The 19,551-nt window shown below is 44.1% G+C and overlaps 1 protein-coding gene across 1 annotated transcript in view; it reads right to left on the bottom strand.

Annotated features, from left to right (window-relative positions):
- Positions 1 to 230: 230 nt before the first annotated feature.
- Positions 231 to 19,551, bottom strand: part of PRKD1 (protein kinase D1) — an 88,773-nt gene continuing 69,452 nt past the window's right edge. The window contains exons 8-17 of the mRNA XM_072115410.1: positions 19,130 to 19,207; positions 17,903 to 18,179; positions 17,453 to 17,505; positions 17,109 to 17,181; positions 16,921 to 17,027; positions 12,047 to 12,208; positions 11,867 to 11,965; positions 4,427 to 4,694; positions 2,474 to 2,559; positions 231 to 1,506 (exon numbers count right to left, since the gene is read on the bottom strand). Coding sequence (XP_071971511.1) covers positions 1,303 to 1,506; positions 2,474 to 2,559; positions 4,427 to 4,694; positions 11,867 to 11,965; positions 12,047 to 12,208; positions 16,921 to 17,027; positions 17,109 to 17,181; positions 17,453 to 17,505; positions 17,903 to 18,179; positions 19,130 to 19,207 — 1,407 coding nt within the window. The 3' untranslated portion in view covers positions 231 to 1,302. The remainder of the gene's footprint in view (positions 1,507 to 2,473; positions 2,560 to 4,426; positions 4,695 to 11,866; positions 11,966 to 12,046; positions 12,209 to 16,920; positions 17,028 to 17,108; positions 17,182 to 17,452; positions 17,506 to 17,902; positions 18,180 to 19,129; positions 19,208 to 19,551) is intronic.

Below are 19,551 nucleotides of genomic sequence, written 5' to 3'. Positions count from 1 at the left end.
CTACATTAAAAAAAAAAAAAAAAAAAAAAAAGCTTAATCAAAATATAATTTTACTAAGTTTAATCAAAATTAATTATATTTTGATTAACCTGTAGTCCAAGTCTGGCTTTTATTATTGAGGTCGTGTGTGTTTGTGTGATAAACTAGATTCTACCGCTTTAAGCAGACATGACACGAAACACGTACATAAACCCCCCCAAAAAACCGCTCGCCAGGGAAAGCACAGGGAGTAGTAACACAGTATTTTGGTTTTATTCAGGATAGAAATGTAAGAATATAGTCTAAAATCTGCCAGAGGAGTATAATATGGAACATACTGAGAAAAACTTGCTAAATACACTGTATTTGACCTTTAGAAAAAATATTAGTAACTTTTTTAATACAATTAAAGCAAAATTGAGAACAAAACCAAATCAGGGGCTTAAGTGAGGCAAAGCTTTGGGGTGGGGGGGAAGGGAAACCTCATTTAACTGCCCAGAACGAGAGCATTGGTCCTTGGTGAATACATATTAGTAGAAATGACGTCTGTGCCCCGCACACACAGAGCCTTGATACATGCATGGTCAGCGCTGGGTGCTGCGCCCCGCTCCGGGCTATCATTGGGCACTTCCTGTGATCTGCTGACCCCTGACCTTGCACAAATAAACTTTCAGGTCATCCTCCAGGCTACGAATTAAATAAAAACCAGCACGGTTTCCTCTGGACACACAAACACTAAAAAAAAAAAAAACAGGAATAAAAGACAGTCGTGACCAAGCGGATTAACCCCTGCGCTGCCTGTGGTGCCTGCAACACATCATGGAGTAATTATAGGAGACTGCAGCTTTGTTGCCTGCCGCTGAATAGCAGGACTGCTTCCCTTTTTGACCTCCCTCATAAAAGACTACATATCCATGACATGTGTGAGTCTACGAATGTACGTACATACGCATAGAACGCACCGTACGTATGTAATATAATGGAACAGATCAGCCCTCCTGAAATAAGCAGAGAAAATGTAATGCAGAATAATAAACTAAATTGGAATGGCTCCTACAATGCACAATCTGTCTCCCAAAATAATCCGTCTGTCCTTGGGACATATTACGGGGGGGCCCCTTCTACACTGCTCCGATGGAGTGTCTTCATTAGGCTCTTCGGGTATGGACTTTGTGTGAGGGATACAGCCCAGAGGTATCATAAAGACTTGTGGAGTGATGACCACACAACCAGAGCGATGAACATTGTACATTCAACACCGAAAATCCGTTCCCTATGGTTTTTGTCTCTTTTAGCAGGGGAACAAACGTGAAGCGTGGCGTGTCAGAGGATGCTGACTCTCTCCCCCAGGGCCCTCATTTCTGCGTCTTCTGTTTCATTACAAGGTGGCGGCAATAGATGAGGAGGGTATTGAAGGCCGTGATCCCCAGAATACATCACCCAGCGGTGGTCGTCGCTTTCATGGGTTATGTAGCGTTCCCCAATCTTGCACTCGAGTTCCCGCAGATCAAGCCAAGTCTGGTAATCCTGGTGTAAGAAAGCAAAATAAAATTATAAAATACCTACAAGTTGTACTGTCAATTAAAGGGGCTGACCAGGGCAAATACAATCCCCAAATTGGGTCACCCATATTGTAATTGCACTGGTAAACCCTTCTGCCTGTCGGAGCTGCAGATCTCTAAACCACCAGTTTTAGAGACATAGAGACACCAGTTTTGGGACATTGGGGGTCATTTACTAAGGGCCCGATTCGCGTTTTCCCGACGTGTTACCCGAATATTTCAGATTTTGGGACATTGGGGGTCATTTACTAAGGGCCCGATTCGCGTTTTCCCGACGTGTTACCCGAATATTTCCGATTTGCGCAGATTTTCCCTGTATTGCCCTGGGATTTTGGCGCACGCGAACGGATTGTGGCGCATCAGTGCCGGCATGCACGCGACGGAAATCGTGGCCAAACGAAAACCCGCCTCATTAAAAAAAAAAAAAAAGTGTCGCGGGACTGGCGCTCACCTTCGCCAGGAATAGGCCGGTGAATTCAGTGCATTCCGGGGAACTTCAGCGCAGCAGCGCCACGTGGTGGACGTCGGAGGAACTACCTTAGTGAATCCCGGCCGGACCCGAACCCACCGCAGAGAACGCGCCGCTGGATCGCGAATGGACCGGGTAAGTAAATCTGCCCCAATATGTGCATATCCTGTAGACTTCTCACGGGTCGGGGGCCGTGTGCTCATTACTGAAAACATGTGGACACCTCTCCTATGTCACTGTATGGAGAGGCCTGACGTCCGTCATAGGAGAGCAGCTGTATACACAAAATTATTGTGAGGGTCCAAATAATGAGACCTAAGGGGACACTGCAATGCACTACACAAAGGAAGTTGGATGCGTTTTCCCCATCACTTGTCATAGTTGGAAAACCTTCTTTAAAAATTGTGCTTTAAAGAGGTTTTCCAGGTATATATATTAAAAAAGACTACTTTAGAGTCCCCACCTGTAACCAGGGGTGGTTGAGGGTCTTGTCCACACTGTAACGCTTCCTCATCTTCACTTGTAGGAGATTGTTAATGAGGTCAATGGCTAAAACAAGACAAAACATGAGAGCAATTATAACCTTACATCATTATACGGTTTCCAGTATTCCTAAAGCTTTGCAAAGCGGCTTTATTTGTTGAAAATTTGTGGAAAACCTGTGATTATGTTCCTCAGATACACACGTGTAGACATAGCACAGGTATTGGGATGTAGATGAGCCTCTTGCACCTCTTTCCCATTACAGCCGGTCTGTCATGATTAGAAGTTTCCCCATTTATCAGTCTCTTATGACAGGACTGACTAGCTATAGCACACTGAGGTCGAAAACCTGACCGGAGCGGCAGTGCTGCCTCTGCTGACTCCACCATGACTGCCGACTACTCATGTATATATCACACTAGTCGCCTGGGCCTCTTATTCTCCTGGTGTGGTACAACCTGCTTTAACTGGTTCGCGACCGCCTGCCGTGTATTAACGACGGCGGTCGGGTGCCAGCACCGATCGCGGGTGTTATCACAGCGATGGCTGCAGGCAAAGCTGCCTGCAGTCTCAAAAAGATAGCGGCGCATGGGCGTTGCCATCTTGCCTAGGATTGTCGCTTCCCTGTGACGTCATCAGGGAGCAGCGATCTGTCTCGATGGTAGCCTCGGGTCTTCCGAAGACCCGAGGCTATTTTGTTTTAACCCCTTCATTACAATGTGCTGATAGCACATTGTAATGAATGAGGAGGAAAATCATCATATACTGCCATACTATATTGTGGCAGTATATGAAAGGATCGATCAGACAACCTAGGGTTAAAGTACCCTAGGGAGTCTGAAAAATAGTAAAAAGAAAAATTAAAAAAAGTAAAAAAAAAAAAAATTTAATAAAAAACCCTAAAAATTCAAATTCAAAAATCCTCTGGAACTGACATAAATATAAATAAACAGTAAAATTTATAAACACATTAGGTATCGCCGCGTCCGAAAATGTCCGATCTATCAAAATATAGTAACAGTTTTTCACTGCGTTTAACTCCGTAACGGAAAATAGCGCCCAAAGTCGAAAATGGCATTTTTTTGCCATTTTGAAAAATATAAAAAAAATCTATAAAAAGTGATCAAAAGGTCGTACAGTCCGAAAAATGATATCATTGAAAATATTATCAAATGTCGCATAAAATGACACCACCCACAGCTCCGTACACCAAAGTATAAAAAAGTTATTAGCGCCCGAAGATGCCAAAATAAAAAAAAACATTTTTTGTACAGGTGGTTTTAATTTTTGTAAATGCATGAAAACATTATAAAACCTATACAAATTTGGTATCCCTGTAATCGAACCAACCCAAAGAATAAAGTAGACATGTCATTTGGGGCGCTCAGTGAAAGCCGTAATATCCAAGCCCACAAGAAAATGGCGCAAATGCGTTTTTTCACCATTTTCACTGCATTAGGAATTTTTTTCCTGCTTCCCAGTACAAGGCATGGAATATTCAATACCATCACTATGAAGTGCAATCTGTTACGCAGAAAACAAACCCCTCACACAGCTCTTTACGTGTAAAAATAAAAAAGTTATAGATTTTTGAAGGTGGTGAGTGAAAAATGGAAATGAAAAAACAGGAAAGGGCCCGGTCCTTAACCGGTTAAAGAGCTGATAAATGGCGATACCCCCAACCATTCTAATTTCCATGATCGATCCTAAGGATAGGAGATGTAAAGGAAGAAAACCAATAGGTAGAAGCCCAAAATATCAGGTCTGTCTTTAAGGGGACAACATAAAATTGTCCTTTCCATACCTTGTAGTCAGGATTCTGGAAGCAGAACTCACTACTGCTGTTTAATGGGTCATTTGCATATCATTGTGATAAGACATTGATCCCGCCCTCCGGGTGTGTAGCCGCACTATAGTATACAGGGGCACTTACCATCAGAAGACGTCTCCCTCCAGGGATGTGGGGGATACATGAAGGCTGCGTTCTGGATTTGATCGTGAATGTCCTCGTCCTCATTAAAAGGAAAAGTCCCACTCAGGCTGACATATATGATCACCCCTACAGACCACATGTCCAGCGAGCGATTGTAACCCCGATTCCTTAACACCTCAGGAGCCAGGTAGGCGGGGGTCCCCACAACCGAGCGTCGAAAAGACTTCTCTCCAATGATACGTGCAAATCCAAAATCACAAAGCTTCACCTGTAATGTAGAGGGTTAGTAAGGGGCTTGCATGGAACAGCAAAACATTTAGGCAGCGGGCGGTGGCAGGAATGGGTGTTAGACCCCCAAATCTCAAATTTATCGCCTATCCTAAGAATAGGTTTGGACATGGAATGACAGGGTTAAGAGCAGATATCTCTGTACTGTGCTTGAAGGGCCGAGTAATCATTCATGTGAGACTAAGCCTCAACCTCTGAAAGCCACTTGTGTTATATATGGAGGCTGTATACAGATCACAGAGCGGGGGAAGCAGGAGAGATCCTTCCATCCATCTATAATTACCACTAGTGCTCCTTTCATCATATACACCGCTATACACGGCCCTTTCATCATATACACCGCTATACACGGCCCTTTCATCATATACACCGCTATACACGGCCCTTTCATCATATACACGGGTATACACGGCCCTTTCATCATATACACCGCTATACACGGCCCTTTCATCATATACACCGCTATACACGGCCCTTTCATCATATACACCGCTATACACGGCCCTTTCATCATATACACCGCTATACACGGCCCTTTCATCATATACACCGCTATACACGGCCCTTTCATCATATACACCGCTATACACGGCCCTTTCATCATATACAGGGGTATACACGGCCCTTTCATCATATACACCGCTATACACGGCCCTTTCATCATATACACCGCTATACACGGCCCTTTCATCATATACACCGCTATACACGGCCCTTTCATCATATACACCGCTATACACGGCCCTTTCATCATATACACCGCTATACACGGCCCTTTCATCATATACACCGCTATACACGGCCCTTTCATCATATACACCGCTATACACGGCCCTTTCATCATATACACCGCTATACACGGCCCTTTCATCATATACACCGCTATACACGGCCCTTTCATCATATACACCGCTATACACGGCCCTTTCATCATATACAGGGGTATACACGGCCCTTTCATCATATACACCGCTATACACGGCCCTTTCATCATATACACCGCTATACACGGCCCTTTCATCATATACACCGCTATACACGGCCCTTTCATCATATACAGGGGTATACACGGCCCTTTCATCATATACACCGCTATACACGGCCCTTTCATCATATACACCGCTATACACGGCCCTTTCATCATATACACCGCTATACACGGCCCTTTCATCATATACACCGCTATACACGGCCCTTTCATCATATACACCGCTATACACGGCCCTTTCATCATATACACCGCTATACACGGCCCTTTCATCATATACACCGCTATACACGGCCCTTTCATCATATACACCGCTATACACGGCCCTTTCATCATATACACCGCTATACACGGCCCTTTCATCATATACACCGCTATACACGGCCCTTTCATCATATACACCGCTATACACGGCCCTTTCATCATATACACCGCTATACACGGCCCTTTCATCATATACACCGCTATACACGGCCCTTTCATCATATACACCGCTATACACGGCCCTTTCATCATATACACCGCTATACACGGCCCTTTCATCATATACACCGCTATACACGGCCCTTTCATCATATACACCGCTATACACGGCCCTTTCATCATATACACCGCTATACACGGCCCTTTCATCATATACACCGCTATACACGGCCCTTTCATCATATACACCGCTATACACGGCCCTTTCATCATATACACCGCTATACACGGCCCTTTCATCATATACACCGCTATACACGGCCCTTTCATCATATACACCGCTATACACGGCCCTTTCATCATATATACAGGTATACACGGCCCTTTCATCATATACACCGCTATACACGGCCCTTTCATCATATACACCGCTATACACGGCCCTTTCATCATATACACCGCTATACACTGCCCTTTCATCATATACACCGCTATACACTGCCCTTTCATCATATACACCGCTATACACTGCCCTTTCATCATATACACCTCTATACACGGCCCTTTCATCATATACACCGCTATACACGGCCCTTTCATCATATATACAGGTATACACGGCCCTTTCATCATATACACCGCTATACACGGCCCTTTCATCATATACACCGCTATACACGGCCCTTTCATCATATACACCGCTATACACGGCCCTTTCATCATATACACCGCTATACACGGCCCTTTCATCATATATACAGGTATACACGGCCCTTTCATCATATACACCGCTATACACGGCCCTTTCATCATATACACCGCTATACACGGCCCTTTCATCATATACACCGGTATACACGGCCCTTTCATCATATACACCGGTATACACGGCCCTTTCATCATATACACCGCTATACACGGCCCTTTCATCATATACACAGCTATACACGGCCCTTTCATCATATACACCGCTATACACGGCCCTTTCATCATATACACCGCTATACACGGCCCTTTCATCATATACACCGCTATACACGACCCTTTCATCATATACACCGCTATACACGGCCCTTTCATCATATACACCGCTATACACGACCCTTTCATCATATACACCGCTATACACGGCCCTTTCATCATATACACCGCTATACACGGCCCTTTCATCATATACACCGCTATACACGGCCCTTTCATCATATACAGGGGTATACACGGCCCTTTCATCATATACACTGCTATACACGGCCCTTTCATCATATACACCGCTATACACGGCCCTTTCATCATATACACCGCTATACACGGCCCTTTCATCATATACAAGGGTATACACGGCCCTTTCATCATATACACTGCTATACACGGCCCTTTCATCATATACACCGCTATACACGGCCCTTTCATCATATACACCGCTATACACGGCCCTTTCATCATATACACCGGTATACACGGCCCTTTCATCATATACAGGGGTATACACGGCCCTTTCATTATATACACGGCTATACACGGCCCTTTCATCATATACACCGGTATACACGGCCCTTTCATCATATACAGGGGTATACACGGCCCTTTCATTATATACACGGCTATACACGGCCCTTTCATCATATACACCGCTATACACGGCCCTTTCATCATATACACCGCTATACACGGCCCTTTCATCATATACACCGGTATACACGGCCCTTTCATCATATACACCGCTATACACGGCCCTTTCATCATATACACGGGTATACACGGCCCTTTCATCATATACACCGCTATACACGGCCCTTTCATCATATACACCGCTATACACGGCCCTTTCATCATATACACCGCTATACACGGCCCTTTCATCATATACAGGGGTATACACGGCCCTTTCATCATATACACCGGTATACACGGCCCTTTCATCATATACACCGGTATACGCGGCCCTTTCATCATATACACCGGTATACGCGGCCCTTTCATCATATACACCGCTATACACGGCCCTTTCCTCATATACACCGCTATACACGGCCCTTTCATCATATACACCGCTATACACGGCCCTTTCCTCATATACACCGCTATACACGGCCCTTTCATCATATACACCGCTATACACGGCCCTTTCATCATATACAGGGGTATACACGGCCCTTTCATCATATACACCGCTATACACGGCCCTTTCATCATATACAGGGGTATACACGGGCCTTTCATCATATACACAGCTATACACGGCCCTTTCATCATATACAGGGGTATACACGGCCCTTTCATCATATACACCGCTATACACGGCCCTTTCATCATATACACCGCTATACACGGCCCTTTCATCATATACACCGGTACACACGGCCCTTTCATCATATACACGGCCCTTTCATCATATACACCGCTATACACGGCCCTTTCATCATATACACCGCTATACACGGCCCTTTCATCATATACACCGCTATACACGGCCCTTTCATCATATACACCGCTATACACGGCCCTTTCATCATATACACCGCTATACACGGCCCTTTCATCATATACACCGCTATACACGGCCCTTTCATCATATACACCGCTATACACGGCCCTTTCATCATATACACCGCTATACACGGCCCTTTCATCATATACACCGCTATACACGGCCCTTTCATCATATACACCGCTATACACGGCCCTTTCATCATATACACCGCTATACACGGCCCTTTCATCATATACACCGCTATACACGGCCCTTTCATCATATACACCGCTATACACGGCCCTTTCCTCATATACACCGCTATACACGGCCCTTTCATCATATACACCGCTATACACGGCCCTTTCATCATATACACCGCTATACACGGCCCTTTCATCATATACACCGCTATACACGGCCCTTTCATCATATACACCGCTATACACGGCCCTTTCATCATATACACCGCTATACACGGCCCTTTCATCATATACACCGCTATACACGGCCCTTTCATCATATACACCGCTATACACGGCCCTTTCCTCATATACACCGCTATACACGGCCCTTTCATCATATACACCGCTATACACGGCCCTTTCATCATATACAGGGGTATACACGGCCCTTTCATCATATACACCGCTATACACGGCCCTTTCATCATATACAGGGGTATACACGGGCCTTTCATCATATACACAGCTATACACGGCCCTTTCATCATATACAGGGGTATACACGGCCCTTTCATCATATACACCGCTATACACGGCCCTTTCATCATATACACCGCTATACACGGCCCTTTCATCATATACACCGGTACACACGGCCCTTTCATCATATACACCGCTATACACGGCCCTTTCATCATATACACCGCTATACACGGCCCTTTCATCATATACACCGCTATACACGGCCCTTTCATCATATACACCGCTATACACGGCCCTTTCATCATATACACCGCTATACACGGCCCTTTCATCATATACACCGCTATACACGGCCCTTTCATCATATACACCGCTATACACGGCCCTTTCATCATATACACCGCTATACACGGCCCTTTCATCATATACACCGCTATACACGGCCCTTTCATCATATACACCGCTATACACGGCCCTTTCATCATATACACCGCTATACACGGCCCTTTCCTCATATACACCGCTATACACGGCCCTTTCATCATATACACCGCTATACACGGCCCTTTCATCATATACAGGGGTATACACGGCCCTTTCATCATATACACCGCTATACACGGCCCTTTCATCATATACAGGGGTATACACGGGCCTTTCATCATATACACAGCTATACACGGCCCTTTCATCATATACAGGGGTATACACGGCCCTTTCATCATATACACCGCTATACACGGCCCTTTCATCATATACACCGCTATACACGGCCCTTTCATCATATACACCGGTACACACGGCCCTTTCATCATATACACCGCTATACACGGCCCTTTCATCATATACACCGCTATACACGGCCCTTTCATCATATACACCGGTATACACGGCCCTTTCATCATATACACTGCTATACACGGCCCTTTCATCATATACACCGCTATACACGGCCCTTTCATCATATACACCGCTATACACGGCCCTTTCATCATATACAGGGGTATACACGGCCCTTTCATTATATACACCGCTATACACGGCTCTTTCATCATATACACCGGTACACACGGCCCTTTCATCATATACACCGCTATACACGGCCCTTTCATCATATACACCGGTACACACGGCCCTTTCATCATATACACTGCTATACACGGCCCTTTCATCATATACACTGCTATACACGGCCCTTTCATCATATACACCGGTACACACGGCCCTTTCATCATATACACCGCTATACACGGCCCTTTCATCATATACACCGGTACACACGGCCCTTTCATCATATACACTGCTATACACGGCCCTTTCATCATATACACTGCTATACACGGCCCTTTCATCATATACACCGCTATACACGGCCCTTTCATCATATACACCGCTATACACGGCCCTTTCATCATATACACCGCTATACACGGCTCTTTCATCATATACAGGGGTATACACGGCCCTTTCATCATATACACCGCTATACACGGCCCTTTCATCATATACACCGCTATACACGGCCCTTTCATCATATACACCGCTATACACGGCCCTTTCATCATATACACCGCTATACACGGCCCTTTCATCATATACACCGCTATACACGGCCCTTTCATCATATACACCGCTATACACGGCCCTTTCATCATATACACCGCTATACACGGCCCTTTCATCATATACACCGCTATACACGGCCCTTTCATCATATACACCGCTATACACGGCCCTTTCATCATATACACCGCTATACACGGCCCTTTCATCATATACACCGCTATACACGGCCCTTTCATCATATACACCGCTATACACGGCCCTTTCATCATATACACCGCTATACACGGCCCTTTCATCATATACACCGCTATACACGGCCCTTTCATCATATACACGGGTATACACAGCCCTTTCATCATATACACCGCTATACACGGCCCTTTCATCATATACACCGCTATACACGGCCCTTTCATCATATACACCGCTATACACGGCCCTTTCATCATATACACCGCTATACACGGCCCTTTCATCATATACACCGCTATACACGGCCCTTTCATCATATACAGGGGTATACACGGCCCTTTCATTATATACACCGCTATACACGGCCCTTTCATCATATACACCGCTATACACGGCCCTTTCATTATATACACCGCTATACACGGCCCTTTCATTATATACACCGCTATACACGGCCCTTTCATCATATACAGGGGTATACACGGCCCTTTCATCATATACACCGCTATACACGGCCCTTTCATCATATACACCTCTATACACGGCCCTTTCATCATATACACCGCTATACACGGCCCTTTCATCATATACACCGCTATACACGGCCCTTTAATTATATACACGGGTATACGGCCCTTTCATCATATACACGGGTATACAATCCTTTCATTATATACACGGGTATACACGGCCCTTTCATCACATACACGGGTATACAATCCTTTCATTATATACACGGGTATACAATCCTTTCATTATATACACGGGTATACAATCCTTTCATTATATACACGGGTATACGGCTCTTTCATCACATACACGGGTATACGGCTCTTGTTCGTTACCTGAGGAAAGGGCTCGGCGGATGCCAGCAGCACATTCTCCGGTTTCAGGTCACAGTGGACAATATTTTTGAAGTGAAGGTGTCGCAGAGCTACTAAGATCTGAAATACATCAAATGGGGGTGAGTGTTCCCTATATACCTCAGAGTCCTACTATATACGGCACACAGTACTGCTACTCACCTGCGTAACCAGAAATTTGGTGATGCGCTCGGGTAACCTTCCCTTTTCGCTGGAGAGGATCATCTCCAGCATATCCCCGTGCAGCTTCTCCATCACCACAAACACTCGCTCTGGGGTCTCGAACATACACTCCAGGTTCACCACCCCCAGGTGATGGAGGTTCTGCAGACAAGATACATATAAGTCATTGTGCTTCTTTGCATCCCCCAAATGTCCATACAAAAAGGACAGGGCTGATCAGACATGTTATATTTTACATGGCCCATCCCTTGTTCCCTCCAAGGAAAATTACCATCAAAATCCATCATGATAAACCAGGGACATTACACATAGATCCAGGCACTGTGACTGTGGTAATAATCTTATTTTTGTTATCCATGGCCTCCATCCTTCTAACATCAACCTTTACAATCCTGCTAATGAGCCAGAAGGGCTTTGTTAGTGACACCAGAGCCCCTCTGTGCTTTAGATTCATAGGCTGTTACACTGTGCATGAGCACTTCCTCCTCCCACTGTGTGAAATTACAGCAGGTGGGAGGGAGGGGGATAGTGGTGAGGGAGATGAGCTGGAGTACCTTAAAGGAATCTACCAGAAGTTTTGACAATACTAAGCTGCAGTGTTAGGTATATGATCAAGTAGATCTGTGTAATTGAATCTTTGTGTGTGGTGTCAGTAGCAGCAGTGGGACTGAAAAATTTTACATTCCAGGATTGCAGCTGGACTAAGATGCACTGGTGAGTGAGATCTCACAGCACAGCCCCTGCTGTTTAATTTAAACATAAACCTACTATAGCAGGGGGAGGAGCCTTGCAGCAGTACAGTAAAAAGATCCCATGCACCAAAGTGCTACAAATCCTTATACAACCCTGGAATATAAATCCATATTTCACAGTCCTGCTGCTACTAAAAACATACACAAAGGTACACAGATCACAAGGACTAATACCGAATATTGTCTGCAGCTTGCAACTACTGGTAGATTCCTTTTAAGTCTTAACTTGCCATCAAAACTTTAGGCTTTTGTTTTCCAGGTTGCATTAACAAGTATACAAACCTGTTATGAAGCAAAGGGTTAACGATACAATGAGGCAAGTACAATGCGGAAGATGGAACCTTACAAGGAGGTAGAGAACCCGGGAGGAAATTGCACATTTCATGTATCACAGCACAAGGTGACGTCTTACATCACATCATTACACAACTTTAAAGGGATGATCTGGATTACAAACCTCTTGTATAAACTGTATCAAGATATTACTACACAGGGGTCTCCTGATGAGAGTGGGAGGGTCTGGCTCATGCATGCAATAAGGGAATTGCCAAATTCTATAATATTTTCACAACTACTTAAAGGGGTTGTCCATTTTTTTCCCCCACCTTCGAATATACTTTCCATATCAATTCTTCATGGTTTTCTAGATCTCTGCTTGCTGTCAATCAATAGGATGTCTCATTGTTTACTTTCTCTAGATGAACACTAGTCCCTGGTCCTGTGATGTCACACAGGTGCACGGCTCGTTATATCCATGGTCATGTGATGTCACACAGGTGCACGGCTCGTTATATCCATGGTCATGTGATGTCACACAGGTGCACGGCTCCTTATATCCATGGTCATGGGATGTTACACAGGTGCACGGCTCGTTATATCCCTGATCATGTGATGTCACACAGGTGCACACCTCTTTATATCACACAGCTCTGATTACTCTCCAGGGATATAACGAGCCGTGCACCTGTGTGACATTACAGGACCAGGGATATAACGAGCCATGCACCTGTGTGACATCACAAGAACAGGGATAAAACGAGCCATGCACCTGTGTGACATCACAAGAACAGGGATAAAACGAGCCATGCACCTGTGTGACATCACAAGAACAGGGATAAAACGAGCCATGCACCTATGTGACATCACATGACCGGGGATATAATGAGCCGTGCACCTGTGTGACATCACATGACCAGGGATATAACGAGCCGTGCACCTGTGTGACATCACAGGACCAGGGATATAACGAGCCGTGCCCCTGTGTGACATCACAGCACCAGGGATATAACGAGCCGTGCACCTGTGTGACATCACATGACCAGGGATATAACGAGCCGTGCACCTGTGTGACATCCCATGACCAGGGATATTACAAGCCGTGCACCTGAAGCTTCCTTTAGAAGGACAGCAAGCAGAGCTCTAGAAACCTGTGAGGAATTGATACAGAAAGTATATTGGAAAATTATAGAACTTTTCATTGAATAAACAACATCAATTATTTTGCAGAAAGTGGCCAATCCCTTGAAGAGCAAATTTCGTAAAGGGAACAATGACTACACGTATCATAGAGCTACTCCAATCAGATTCCAGTGTTAGGTTTGGTTACCAGTACAGTTACAGATGAGCAGCGTTACATTGTAACAAGGCCACGTGCGATGTAAATGACGATCGTGGAGGAGCCCGGACAGAACCAGAGTTGCGACATAATTACATTTGGACAACGATGCAGGTGCAAACATCCATTAAGAATGAATGAGGGAGTATTGTGCAGCTAATGAGGCTATCACATGTCCCCAGGCAGGTGTGGGAGCCGCTCATTATCCACGGACAATCCGCCATTGTTGGCCTCCTCAGATGTCCGACCCAAATGGAAAATACGGAGCGGCGCGGCGCATCGCTCTTTCTTCTGCTATAAGACTTCATGAATACAAAGAAAAGGTTAAACATGGGCTTTATCATGCACTCCGTGGAAAGCACAATTTTACTGAGGGCTGCCCCCATATTACTGATGTTTTACTAAATATTCTTACACCCCATAAAATATCAATTCTGAAGTCTCCTTTTTTTTTAAATTGTATTGCACCGATCCTCCGTTATTCCTCCTAGACATGAGGAAATTGACAGATGAGTGTTCATAAATAAAATATTTCCGATTTTCCTCCTATATTTCGATTCAATTTTGTCTCAAGTTGCAAATAAAAGTGAAAAACATGTGAATTTTCTCTGTGTCCTTCACTGGCCGTAAGACAACTGGCCGGAGCAGGAGCCTTCCTGATGTGGTGGGACATAGGAGGTCAAAGTCTGTGTGAATGTATGAGATCTACATTAGTTCTGTAGAGACTGGATGACGCATCAATGTGCATGTGTGAACAGGATTTTATTAAGGTTTATTAGCTGTGATCACGCTTATCACAGGATTTATACAAACTGCACTCACATCCGGGGGGGAAAATACTATGCAGCATAAAACGATTTACACTGTGGGTATAGAATCCGCAGGAACACGTTACCAGATCCTAATGTTAAACTACTAATCCCCCTCATTATTTAATGTGAAAACTCACCTTTTTACCTATAAAAAAAACTCCTCTAAAGTCATGTGAAAAAGAGCAGAGAAGAGTCATATTTTGCCTGAGATGAGTTAAAGAGGATGGAGGAGGAGTCACTTCTGACACCTCTATCTTTGCTTCTATAGCACCTAGTAAAATGATTCTAGTGTCATAATAAAGATTAGAATCTCATTCTTCAGATCACATCACACTTGTGGTTCTAGGAGCTACAGAACCAGTTTAAGTCATGGTTGGAATTGCGAACGGCAGATACAGATCCAATTCCCACTTTTTTTTTTATAAATTAAAGGCCTGTATCTCCGTTTCTGTAGATCACAGAACCATAAACCTGATTTGAAAGATCGGATTCTTATCTTTAATATGACACCATGTTTCTAGGTGCTATAGAACCAAAGATACGAGGCGACAGAAGTGACTCCTTCCCCTCTAAACTTGAGGGTAAAATGTGAAAATGTGCATCTTCAGGAATTTACAAAAACGGGAAGTGTACACAAAAGGGATGTGTCGGTGATCGGCTACTGGAGTGCACAGTGCTGCTCACACCCCGCGGTTTATGGTTTTGTGGTTTATATGCAAGGAAGTGGCTAGAGTTACAAGCTGCAGCATACAATTACTAAGCAGCCCCTTGTATGTAGAGGGTAACCCATGCTGAAAACTCAGAAATCTTCATGTGTTTTCCATCCTGCTTAAAAGGCAACTACCGATTCCCAACTATGCAGTGCGCTGCTTCATATGAGTGACGCTACACTATTGCTCTATATCATCCTACACACCTGCACATTGTATCATCACATCCTGTGATGTTGTAGAGAAATATTAAAATAAATTAAAGGGTTTGATTCTGATTTTATATGCAGTGTAATATCAGACACTGCTAGAAAAGGGCTGTGCTATTACATTCTGTAGTGTTTTATTGTATCTCTAAATGTCTATGTGTCGCATACTTTGTATTTAGCAAGTTAGAGTCACCAACATAACTATTTACACCAAAACTATTTTTTCACCATTTAAAGCTTCAGCCAGTGTTGTGCCCTCCGTCCTGTAGCTTCACAGGCTTTTACACTGTGCAGGAGCATTTCCCATACCCACTGTGTGATATTACTGCAGGCAGAAGGTAAGTGCTCAGGGAGCAGGGGGAGGGGTGATACAGTGTAAAACCTTATGAAGCTACAGTATGGAAGGGCTCTGGTTATGCACCCCCAGAGCCCTTCTGGCTCATTGGCATAATTTTAAAAAGTTGATTTTAGAAAGGAAGGAGGCCATGGATAAAAATATAAGAAGATTACCACAGTCACAGTGCCTGGGTCTATGAGTAAGTGTCCCTGGTTTGACCTACAGCTCCATCATAGTGAGAATGGGACCCCAAGTCTCTGGATTTTTGGGGGTCCTGTTCTCGTTATTATGGGTGTCACTTCCGCACAGATCTTGAGTATAGGAGATAACTTAAATAGTTGGTATAATCCCTTTACACAACATAACTGGAGAGCACTAGTTGTGATATCACTGCTATAAGGAACATGATTTTTGATACCTGTAAAATGGCGACTTCGTTCCGCAGCTGGCTCTCCTGTTTGGTCGGAAACCGCAATTTATCGATTATTTTAATAGCCACATCTCGGCCCGTCTTCCGATGCTTACCTACGATAAAATGTTGCAGGATTGAGAATTCTCATAGATTATGATATATTGTAATGAATAGAAAGCCTGCATGGATCATACCTCCATATACAATGCCAAATTGGCCTGACCCAAGAACCTCATCTGGGAAAATCTGGTACACTGAACTGATGTCCTGTGAAGAGGAAACAAGAACAAAACTTTACTTTGTTGTCAGCTAGTTACACCACAGCAAGAATACATCTATACAATATTCAGGCTGACAGCTATTCCCCATGACTGCCCCCATTCACATGCATCCTCGTCCGACATTACTAGTTTTAGCTATCCGGTAAAGGAAGAACCTGAGCAAATAGAGCGCTTAATATATAAAAAGTCGGGGAAAAATTTTCTCAAAATTGGAAAAGATGTTCTAGAGCAGAGTTCACACATAGATGCATACGTACCACATTCTCCTGCACCTCACAGTTGGACACAGAAATACTCATGGAGACGTCCCCTGCAATGAAATAACGTATTCAGTGGAGCATATATTGATCATCATGCATCAAATGAGTAGTAGACAGGGATAAAGATGGACACAGAGGCGCCTCGCTTGCTAGTTATCAGCCCTGTGACTTCCAACAAGCCACAGATCCACGAGTCTATCAGCCACAGACTAATTATTGAGCACAGAGTGTGAATATCTCTAGGACTCTTACCGGCTGATGAATTAAAGGGCATCTACCGCCAGGATAAAAGACTGTATGCAAATGAGCCTGAGGGGCTCCAGGCTCCAAAGGTGTTAATGGAGCCTGGAGCCCCTCAGGCTAATTAGTAGACAGTCTTTCATCCTAGTGGTAGATGTCCTTTAACATGAAAGTATAATATTGTATATAGTATGAACATGGACATACTGTGTTGGCTGCTTCCTCCATTGGCTCCTTTGGGATTGACTGGCATCAGGGCGTGCTGTATGGCTATTTCCCACATCCGGGCCACTTCCATGCCCACGCCAGTGTTCACACCCACATTATTTGTAATTTCAGGTATGATCGGCTGGGACAGGCTTTCCCCCACGTAGTAGACAATATTGGCAGTGGTGATCTCAAAGCAATGGGGGTTAGCACCAGGGGGGAGCAGGGACAGGGTTTTAGCAGGTTCCAGGCAGAGAATCTCAGAAAGGGGGATTTCCTGGCAATATAAAAAAAAAACATAAAGTCAATGCAAATATTAGATATAGGTATAGAAAGAGAGTGTAATGTAATAATATAATTTAGGTAAAACCAATAATCAAAACAAGTTTTGAGCAGTAGTGATCGCTGAGACCTCCACTAATCACTACCCTGGCTGTGATTGGCTTTCTTTGTAGAGGCGGAGTAAACAGAAGCCAATCATACTGCTTTGCAGCTAAGCCCGCCTCTCTGAGAATAGCCAATCACAAAGGACATGCCTTAGGCCTCCTTATTTCAGAGATTGGCATTGCGCTCAACATCCAAACCCACAAAGACCCAACCCACTGACACACAGTAACATAAGATACTAGATCAAAAGTTTTATAAAAACTAATTATCCACAATTTAGACCCTGAAAAACAACGTGTTATTTTATGTTTAAATCAATAGGGTTGTATAATTTATCCTCTTCACAGTTCTCCATTAAATAATGTGTTAAGTTGTTGGAAGGTTGCTTTGACGTGAACGTATACAACACCAGGCTGGGACCAAGGTGCAGTATATGCTCAGCTGGAGAGGTGGAGGGGTGAGCGCTCCTCACCCCTCCCTTCTCTATAGGCAGACGTCCTGCCAAGCCATATGTATGGCGAAAGATAGAGGACAGTACATCCTTTTTCTGGCAACGGCACGGTAGGGTGACAAGAGTGTGCTCATCCGTGCACAATGTACCGTGCACAATGCACTCCTAAGGTGGCCATATGCTAGCTGCCATCCGTACATCTGTAATACGGCCATCTGAAAGGGGCCTAAATATTTTTCTTCTTTTTAAAGGGGAGAACAAATTCTTGAAGGTGGAGCTTTATGACATAATATATTGACCAATCACATTAGCCATTTGCTAACTGGTGATATAGAAAAATCACACACAAAAAAATTTTGAAGAATTGTGAGCAAAATCTTCCCTTTTACCTTGTAGTATTTGCTTCCAGTATCGTTCTGAAATAAGGTTATACACTTGCTGTCCAGTCTCCAGTAATGCCTTTTCCTCTGCAAGTGGAGAGAAAATGTTAAAATCATTGCACAAAAAAAAAGTAATAAATTATTTACATTTGAATAGGTCCTCGGTATAAGATCAGTGGGGATACAACAAGTAAAAGTCACACTAATCAATAGTACAATCAAAAGGTACAAAATGAACACAGATCAGAGAACAGCTCCATCTTCTGTGTAGTGGCCGAGATGAGTTGTTGCAGCTCACAATATATAAAAACCAGAAAACCTGTTTAAAGAAACATGAACACTTCACAAACTTCTTAGAGGGGCTGACCACTTTACTTCATGTCTTTTGTAATGAATGTGCAAGTGTGTGGGGAATGGCCATACCCTTTAAT

Source organism: Engystomops pustulosus, chromosome 7 (genome assembly GCF_040894005.1).
Source record: "Engystomops pustulosus chromosome 7, aEngPut4.maternal, whole genome shotgun sequence".
Classification (NCBI taxonomy): domain Eukaryota; kingdom Metazoa; phylum Chordata; class Amphibia; order Anura; family Leptodactylidae; genus Engystomops; species Engystomops pustulosus.
The sequence above is the reverse complement of the archived record's forward strand: the minus strand, read 5'-3'. Positions and strand labels throughout refer to the sequence as shown.